At 38.0% G+C, this 10,579-nt stretch overlaps 1 protein-coding gene across 1 annotated transcript; it reads left to right on the top strand.

The window, feature by feature from the left end:
* Positions 1-1,767: 1,767 nt before the first annotated feature.
* LOC122056195 (pre-mRNA-splicing factor ATP-dependent RNA helicase DEAH1-like) lies at positions 1,768-5,727 on the top strand. Its single transcript, XM_042618029.1, has one exon. It carries the CDS (start codon positions 2,252-2,254, stop codon positions 5,366-5,368), a length of 3,117 nt encoding a protein of 1,038 aa, XP_042473963.1. The 5' UTR covers positions 1,768-2,251; the 3' UTR covers positions 5,369-5,727.
* Positions 5,728-10,579: the final 4,852 nt, after the last annotated feature.

Raw genomic sequence — 10,579 nt, 5'->3', positions numbered from 1 at the left:
TTTGCATACCTGCCTAGTAGTTACTAGTTGCATGTGATTGTCGTTGTTGCATTTGTTTGCGATATGATTGTTGTATTTGGTTGTCATGCTGCATACATGTCATTTATTTTACATGTATATGCAGTCGTACTTATATTGCACAGGTGTCACGGGTATATCTGTTGCAGATCTAGTGAGTTTATTGATCTTTGTACCTTGCGTCGATTCCGGATTGGGTATGTATCTGTCCTTATGTTAGTTGTGGTTTGTACAGTTTATATGTCAGGTTATTATGTCAGGTATGTTCAGATGCATTGATTATGATAGTATGATCATGTTCTTTATTCCCTACTGAGACTGTATACTTGTGATCTCCATGTTGTTTATGGACCATGCACTATCTTTTCTATTACCCGCTGAGTTACCTATACTCACCACCGTATGTATATATTTATGTTTTCAGGTAGCCTGTAGATGGTTGGTGTCGCTCGGAGTATCCTGTCTGCCGGGTCCTACGTCACATCCGAAGGTCGTTTTTAGTTTTGTATATGTTTTATTTGTATTTGTTGTATTTGGTGGGATTGTTGTATTTGTTGTTGTGGTTGTTGTATAAAGCCTAGCCGGCTAGCAGGGTGTTGATTGTGTTGTATTGGGCTTTCCGTTTCCGTTTTTCCGCTGTGTTGGTTTTTAGTACAGCCGTGTGGGCTGTTTTATATATAACTGCGTGGTTGTGATTGTTTCATTCCAGCCGTGTGGGCTGTTATTATAACTGCGTGGTCGTGTATATAAATATTCCAGCCGCATGTGGCTGATGTATATTTTGTTTGTAGTGACGCTTCATATTGTCACCCGTACAGGGGAGATGCTGCTGGATTTTTGTCTAGCAGAGACTCCTTTAGGGGCGTGACAAAAATACCATAGATATACTGCATATCTTGTATGTCCAAAAAAAAAAAGCTAAAGTGTAACTGTTTGATCACTGCTATATGTCGATCATGTAAAATCACAGATCCATGATGTCTTCCTTTCTTTATGGATGCTTGAAAAAACTTTTAAAGTGACTTAAGATACTGTTCCAATGTAGTTTCTGTCCAACTTTCACTGAACCCTAAATTTTGAAAATTTAAAAATTTAAAAATCATTCTTGTTGAGCTTTTCAAAATCACAGAGTTTTAGATTGACTGAGTTTAGAAAGATGATACCTTTACAGATAATTGAAGTGGAGAGGACGATACACCCGATCTCCTTCTTTGCGCCATTATGAAAGAATATTATTGACGAAAACCCTAAAACTCTACACCTGAGCCTCGCAAACACTGGATTTTTAGGTCTAAATGTTAGATGCCGCTTGATCAAGGTACGAAGACATTACGTAGGGTTTCACTAGGGGGACGATTTCGCCACAATATTGGAGCCGTAGTCGGAGACTTACGAAGAACATCCAGGCATGCACGAGTTGACAAACGGAGGGAGAAAAATGATCGCACTATTATTTTTAAATCAAAATAATTCAAAATGTGGTTTGGATGCCTGAAAAATTACTACGAAAAAGGGGAGGTTGGCTAGAGAGTTAAAATAAAAATTCTACATGACTTAACTGCGCCCTTTGATAAATACAAAATTATTATACGTTTTTTTTTTTTTTTTTTTTTTTTTTTTTTTTTTTTTTTTTTGATAAATACAATATCGAAGATATACTTTTGATAAATCGCCGACGTTTCTTTCCTTTTTTTTATTATTAATTCTAGGGTTTAGACATGCCTATTTATTTGGCTGTTCGTCCTAATCTCATTCCGTATTCGGCAGCCGTCAGGTATAGAGAAGGGCGTCCGTCGAACAGGATAACACGGAGGTTCAGCCTCACCTCGACGCCGGGATCTTTGTCTCCGATCCCAACCGTGTTCCTTCCGGCGCCTGCTCATCGTCGGCGCGAACCGTCGTTCCCCGACAACCCTACTGATCCACTACCCCTTCCCGTCTCCCTTTCCTTTTCTTTGCTCCGGTGAAAGAGCGGGACCTCGTCCCTTCCTTCCCACATCACCACCACGCTAACTCCTCTTCCATCTGTCTGCATCACTTCGTTCACCTTTCCTCTCCGGTCCTGTAAAGCCGTAGGGCTTCCGTCGTCGACGCACCTTCGCGATCACTACAGGCTGCTCGTCGCCCTAACTCTACTCCCAGTTGCAAACGTAGATCCACGTCCTCCCGATCCTTAACGGGAACCCATTGTTGATTTCTCAGTTAGATTTTTCGCCTGGAGAAGCAGAGGAAGATGGCAGATGAAAGCTATTTGAGGACCCGGGTCTCAGACAAGCTAATGTCTCTGATGGGTTACTCCAAAAGTGTTGTTGTACAATATGTTATTAGATTGTCCAAGGAGTCATCTTCACCTGCTGATCTTGTGCGTAAGCTTGTGGAGATTGGCTTTTCTTCATCAATAGAAACCCGTTCGTTTGCTGAGGATATGTACGCAAAGGTTCCACATAACCAAGCTGGTCCTAGTAACTATCAGAGGGGTCAATATGCAAAGAAGCAAAGGGCGTACAAACTTCTGGACGACGATGACGACACAGGGACGATAACACCAGCTGCTGTATCTTCTGAGGGAAAGTCGGATTCTCGTCAAAAGCATTTTAGAAAGAAGAGGAAGATTGGTGACGATGAAGATAACGAGGATATAATACACAAGGGACATGACCAACATGTTCAAAACCAGACATCAAAAATCGATGAAGATGATAATGATTCAGAAGAAGAGAGGAGGCGAGACCAAGAAGAAAGAGCACAATTAGAGAGGAATATCAGAGAACGAGATGCAGCTGGGACACGAAAGTTAATGAAGCCAAAATTGACGGAGGAGGAGAAAGAGGAGCATATTCGGAGGTCAAAGGCTCTTGAGGATAATAATACTTTGAAATTAAGGAAAGTTTCGAGGCAAGTATATTTACAGAAAAGGAGGGACCAGAAGCTCTTGGAACTCAAGGATGAGATTGTTGATCATGGATATATATTTGAGGATGTTAAACTAACTGAAGCAGAAGAAAGACAACTCTGGTACAAAGAAAAAATTTACGAACTCGCATCAGAGCACATAGAGGATGTGGATGACATCAAAGAGTATAGGATGCCTGAGGCATATGACCAAGAAGGAGGTGTAAATCAAGGGAGAAGATTTGCCGCAGCTATCCATAGATACAGAGATCCTGGTGCTGGAGATAAGATGGTCCCTTTTGCTGAACAGGAAGCATGGGAAAACTGTCAAAGTGGGAAGGCAACTTTAAAATCTGGTTCGAGGAACAAGCAAGCTTCTGCTGACTATGAGTTCGTCTTCGAAGATGGTATTGGCTTCATCAAGGAGTCCATTATGGACGGAGTCAATTTGGAAGATGAAATGTCTTCTGAGAAACCTGATGATTCAACCACAAAGAATGCATTGCAAAAACTTCAAGAAGAGAGAAAGACTCTGCCAATTCACCCTTATAGGGATGAATTGCTCCAAGCTATTCATGACCATCAGGTCATGGTCATTGTTGGAGAAACAGGTTCAGGTAAAACAACTCAAATACCACAGTATTTACATGAGGCTGGATATACCAAACGTGGATTGGTTGGTTGTACTCAGCCACGGCGTGTTGCAGCCATGAGTGTGGCTGCAAGGGTTTCTCAGGAGATGGGGGTCAAACTTGGGCATGAGGTTGGATATTCAATTCGATTTGAAGATTGTTCTTCGGAAAAGACTATTCTCAAATATATGACTGATGGAATGTTGCTCAGGGAATTCCTTAGTGAACCTGACTTGGCTAGCTACAGTGTTATAATGGTTGATGAGGGGCATGAGCGAACTCTGTCAACAGACATCTTGTTTGGATTGGTAAAAGATGTAACTCGTTTCCGCAAAGATCTTAAGCTTCTTATATCAAGTGCAACACTGGATGCTAAAAAATTCAGTGATTACTTTGATTCTGCCCCAATTTTCAAGATACCAGGGAGACGATTTCCTGTTACAATAAATTTCACAATAGCACCAGAAGCTGATTATATAGATGCTGCCATTGTCACAGTTCTTCAGATACATGTGACTCAACCCCCTGGGGATATTCTTGTATTCCTTACAGGCCAGGAGGAAATTGAAACGATTGATGAAATACTTGAGTACAGGACAAGGGGTTTTGGTACAAAGATAGCAGAACTAATAATATGCCCCATTTATGCAAACCTTCCTACTGAGCTCCAGGCAAAAATATTTGAACCTACTCCAGATGGTGCTCGTAAAGTTGTGTTGGCTACTAACATTGCCGAAACGTCCCTTACAATTGATGGCATAAAGTATGTCGTGGATCCTGGATTTTGTAAAATAAAATCATACAACCCACGAACTGGTATGGAGTCATTGTTAATAAATCCAATCTCAAAAGCATCAGCGATGCAAAGGGCTGGAAGATCTGGACGTACAGGACCCGGAATGTGTTTCCGTCTTTACACTGAATATAATTTTCAGCATGATCTGGATGATAATGCTGTACCAGAAATTCAAAGAACAAACCTTGCAAATGTCGTACTGACACTGAAAAGTCTAGGCGTCAATGATTTGGTAAATTTTGACTTCATGGATCCTCCACCCTCAGAGGCATTGCTAGAGGCCCTCGGACAACTTTATGCTCTTAATGCATTAAACAGCCTCGGTGAATTGACAAAGATTGGAAGAAGGATGGCAGAATTTCCACTGGATCCCATGCTGTCGAAAATGATCGTTGCTTCAGAGAAGTATAAGTGCTCTGAAGAGGCTATAACTATTGCCTCAATGCTTTCTATTGGTAATTCAATATTTTATCGTCCGAAGAACAAACAAGTGCATGCCGATAATGCGAGGATGAATTTTCATACTGGGAATGTCGGGGATCATATTGCCTTGCTTAATGTTTACAATACTTGGAAGGAAACTAACTACTCAACCCAGTGGTGCTACGAGAACTATATTCAGGTCCGTAGTATGAAGCGGGCAAGGGATATCAGAGATCAATTGGAAGGTCTCTTAGAAAGGGTTGAGATTGAACCAACTTCAAACTTGAGTGACCTAGATGCAGTGAAGAAGGCCATAACTTCAGGATTCTTCCACCATTCAGCAAAACTGCAAAAGACTGGTGCGTACAGAACAGTAAAAAAACCTCAAACGGTGCATATTCATCCAAGCTCTGGTCTCGCAGAGGTTCTACCACGCTGGGTCATTTACCATGAACTTGTACTCACAACGAAAGAATACATGCGACAGGTCACAGAATTGAAACCGGAGTGGCTGATAGAAATTGCTCCGCATTATTATCAGATGAAGGATGTTGAAGATGCCTCAACAACGAAAATGCCTCGTGGAAAAGGGCTAGCAGCAGATTAAGTACTAGGTGGCCGGGCCATGGAACAACGCCAGGTTTTTTTTTTCCTGCAGATGGTTTCCCTTTAACTTGGTATGCTGTCCTCTATTGCAAGAGAAGAAGAGCAATCCCTCTCCTTCATACCGAGTTTGTGTACATACCGATGCAAAAATTTGTCTGATAAATCTCCACGACGGGGAAGATAAAAGAATAGGGAGAAGTTGAGGCATTTAATTAATATTGATACGCTGAGCTCTGAATTCATAGATTATAGCAAACTTGGAGCTAGTGTTTAGGGATTGACAAATTTTGGTAGTATTTACTGTTTTTCCTTAATGGGAATTTTATGGATTGTGATAACAAAAAACGGATTGCATTAATGTTAACCATTTATAAATAAGATCATAAATATAGAAAAATAAGTCTAGAAACTTCACTAATGACTCGACAAATCCCTTAATTTAATCTATGATAAATGGAAATCAATCCATCTAATACATCTAAGATCTAGTTATCATTATCATTATAAGAATACAATAGATAGAAAACAAAAACAACGATAACGAATAATCTCACTTAAATTCATTGCATTAGCTATTAATCTTATTATCGTCAAAGTTCTTACCAGCATAGAATAATCTTTTATATGAATGGTCGGTAATTCATAGTCCTTCTCTATGGGGAAGAGAGCAAGAAGCTGAAGCTTCAATCAAGATTATGCTCTAATCAATGAATTTCTTCCTTTATATACAAAACTCATCCCATAAGGTCCATCCACATAAAACATATACATCATTAACATCTCATTAATGCTAATAAATCGGATTAATGAATTTACACATTGAATCTACATTCATTTAATCCAAATCCTTTTATAAACAATTATGTATTAGATCATTTAATTAATATTTATTTTCCTTAATGGAAATTAATTATGAGTGTACTAATCAAGTGTAAACTCACATTATAAAAATTAAGTCCACTCATGTGGATTTAATCAGATTAAGCTCATTCATGTGAACTTAATCCTATAATTTTTCACTTGGACTATATTTGATCTCTTATACACCACACAACCTCTCAATTGAATTCAACATGTCAAAACTTTATGAGTTAAATATCCTTTTAAACAATCTGATCTAATCATAATCATAGTGCTAATGTAATTAACAATATAGATCAAATATGGATGTGTAGTACAAGAATAATACGAAATATGATCTATAAGTGCTCATTCTTAATAAGTCCTCATTATGACCCAAACTGCGTCCAAATCATATTTACCAAAATCTTATGTTAAACCGTAGCGGTAAATTATGATTCATCCTTATGACTCATATTTAGAAAACCATATGCTAAACTCAATAGCAGGTGACTCATGAGTTGCCTTCTCTTACTACGTGGTGACAAATTGAAATTGATCCATTAAGATCTATGATAATATATTGCTCCTCGTAGTATAACGATCTATTTTCGTAGGCGACTCTCTATGTCTTAGGTTCCTACGGGTCAAAGAATTGGATTCTCCTTTCGATTCATCCTCACACCTCATGAGATACGAATCTTGTGCTTTTGGCATCAAGATCGTGTGTACATAATAGGCCCAGACCACAAACAAACATACTAGAGAATATGAAAATGATCAAATACATAGTTTATGCATCAATAATCACATCATAGTTACTCTCTACTCTTAGAATATAGAGATCTACTCCATGAAGAAGGAAATACAACCAAGAGACAAAGAAAATAGCAATCTAAAACTCAATACACAAGATAGAGAAAAGAGAATACTTATCAATACGTTGTCGATCTTCTCAAATGAAATCCTTGCTCAAGAGATGGGCAGATCATCGAGATGGATGAAGATGGATGCTCTAGGACTTCCCCTACAGGGGAAAACTCTCTCCCAAGTAGAGATGACAATGGGGCGGGGCGGGAACAAGTTTTCCATCCCCATCCCCGCCCCCGAATTTCATCCCCGCCACTATCTCCACTTTTTCGCGTTCGGGGAATCTCCGAACCCGAACCACCGGGATCAAATCCCCATCCCCTCTTTCATTCCCAAATTAATTTTATGCTATTATTAATATTAATATTAATATTAATATTAATATTAATTTTATTATTAATATTTTAAAATTTTTTAATATTAATATTATTATCAATATTATTATTAATATTTTTAAAAATAATATAATAATAATAATAATAATATTATTATTATTATTATTATTATTATTTTCGAGGTAGGTTCGGGGATGAGGACAATATCCCAATACCTGTTTCGAACCCGTCTCCATTTTCGAATAACTCGGGGATCCCTGTCCCTATTTCAGATTTTCCTGACGGGGCTCTGAACCCACGGGGAAAATTGTCATCCCTACTCCCAAAGAAGGGGGCGGAGCCCCCTTGTCGGAGATGATGTTTAGATCTGAAACCAACCTTTTATAATTGATTTACATGTGCCCGGCACGGCCTTGTACTATCTGGCATGGCCCTGTGTCGTCAGTTGGCACGACCCGGTGCCGGCTGGCGCTGCCCCGTGCCGGTTAGCACGACCACCCATGTCGGGCGCTGTGACCTTCATCGGGTGACGACATGATCCATGCCGACTGGCATGGTCAGTCGTGGTGGGTGCTGGAGAACCCTTGGAAATTGGGCACAGGTTGTGCCAATTGGCACAATCGCCAGTTGCAGACTCTGTGACAAACTCAAATTGGGGCGCACCAAATTGTCCACGGTCGTGACAGTTAAGATATCCTCAAAAGTTTGGTCTATAAGCTCTGTTTTCACACCTTTTTGCGTCATATAAAAGAAATAAATGAGAGTAGTTCTCCGAATTAGGAAAGTATCAAAATGAAGTACGGAGAGATGAAAACATAAAATATATGCATAAAATGGGACACCATATGCATTAAACTATGATAAAAACCCTCTATGAATTGCACACATCACAATCCCCCATACTTAAATATTTTCTTGTCCTTGAGCAAATCTACAATTATAATCCCTAGTAAATCAGTCTAATTCTATTGTGTAGTTTCATGGATGAGTATGATATAAAATTGTTCCAATGTGGCCTAAATAGAAGTTGTCGTGCTCAATGCAATGAGTGACCTAATTTTTTTAAGTGTCAATCTCCAAGGCTAGTCAAGTCGTTATCTAACCGTATTCTTTATACCTCCGGTGATACACACTTACCTTCCATACACATTTTCAAGTCGTCACTCTTAAAATTTACACAAGGTCTCAAAAAAATACTCGGTATCAAGAGAAATGTAACAGTTATTTCCCTTGTAATTTAACTCGGTCTCAAAGGGATAACTTATTAGTTTCCACTCATGACAATCATTTTTTACCTCTTATTCTCTTTTTTTTCTAAGTGATTGCAAAGTGCAATACTTGAACAAACTCTTTTTATTTTATTTTATTTTCTTTTCTTTTCTTTTGGGATTCTAATTTTTCCTAATGAGTTGACATGATCTAAATTTATCCAATAACCAAAATGTAGTGGAGATGTCACCTAAGTAGCAAGAGTACTAGTCTATTCTCAAAAATATCTACAATCGGAGCCAAGTATAATGTTACGAGATCCTAAACTAGGCCAACACTCAAATTCCTCCAGTAAAAATAACGCTCACTTCATATTACTATGGATAGGGGAAAAATAGATCACTAGGCATACTAGCTAACATAGTAACAACAATATAAATATCTAGTACTAGCGAGCTAGCATCTTATTATGAGAAACAAATAAATAGTAACATGATATATGATGTAATTAGAAGAAAATTTTATTATGTAAAGAGAAACATGACAAAACTAACTAACAACCCAACATATGTATATCCCTAGGCTTAAATCATTTATTGTCCCAATTAAAAATAAATATCTAATATGGAGGAGGTTTGAAGTGAAGGAAGTTACCAAGTGATGTGTGCCGAGAGTCTTAAGTCATTAATGTGTTGAAGTCATCCCTCTATTCGAAAGTCACACTCTTCTTTGAAACTTGCAAAAAGAGTATTAGACAAGAAAAACTAAGAAGAAGGATTAGGCTAAAATTAAACAAAACAAAAATTTCAAATAATGAAACAAAATAAAAACTTAAACGAAAATAAAGAAAGAAACTTAGGTTGCTTCCCAAGAAACATTTGTTTACGGTCATAAACTCGACCCTTTATTAGGTTGACCAAAGATGTATCTTTTAAATCTTGATCATGCTGAAGTAAGATACCTACGGACTTTCTTGCCAAGAATTCTTGGCCTTTCTTCAAATATGCTCTCTTTCAAAGGGTTATCACAAAGTCATCCATATGATTACTGTGAAACATCTATCCTTCCAAAACACTCACGAAAAGGATGGCTAGTAACCTTAGATAAATCAAATAAAATTTCATCTTCACCAATCGCCATAAAGAGTAAATCATTGAACATGGTTTCAAATGTGGATAGAAAAGGCTCTAGCTCCGGTGGTAGTACTACTAAAAGAGATGATTCTTGAGGTTTTGCCTTCACTGCACTAGCCGCTAGACTTTCATCATCAAAAAATTCAAATGTTGCAACATCTACAATGTCAAGTGGTTCTGCGACCAAAGGAAATGATTCTTGGAGCATTGCTTCAATAGTTCAAGTTCCTATACCTCCATCCATAACATCATCATAGGTAGGATAGAATATACTAAAATTAACATCAACAACAGGAGTAACAACACCATCTGTAGACATCACTAAATTTTCTTCTTCAAGGGATGTCTCAATGACTTCATTCTCTTCAATTTGTTTATTTTGAGTTGCAATAAAAAATTTCCACTTGATTTGTAAGTTATGAAACCTACTGCAAATATTGATTGTATGTCCTGTTGCTATACACGTCTCGCAATATAGTTGTTGTGACCTTTGAAGGTAATCGGAGAGGATACCCCATTTTTCTCTGTGTACTCTATATGCAGGGTCTAAAGGCATTGGGCAATTATTGACATCATGCCATCTTATACCACAAAGCTCACAATAATAGTCAAAAAAATTCACAACATCCAATAGGTCAAACCATTGATTTTGAGCATCCATCTTGCTTATAAAGAAAACATGTCTACCTAAAACAAAGAGGTTAAAAAAGACAGAAGAGCATTAGAAGAAGAGAAGAAAGAAATCGTAGCAAAAAAAGATAGAAAGAAATCTAGATTAATTAAATTACTAATAAATTAATGTTAATCAAAATAGTCCCTGGTAAC

The sequence above is a fragment of the Zingiber officinale genome, chromosome 3B (assembly GCF_018446385.1).
Source record: "Zingiber officinale cultivar Zhangliang chromosome 3B, Zo_v1.1, whole genome shotgun sequence".
Lineage (NCBI taxonomy): Eukaryota > Viridiplantae > Streptophyta > Magnoliopsida > Zingiberales > Zingiberaceae > Zingiber > Zingiber officinale.
The sequence above is the reverse complement of the archived record's forward strand: the minus strand, read 5'-3'. Positions and strand labels throughout refer to the sequence as shown.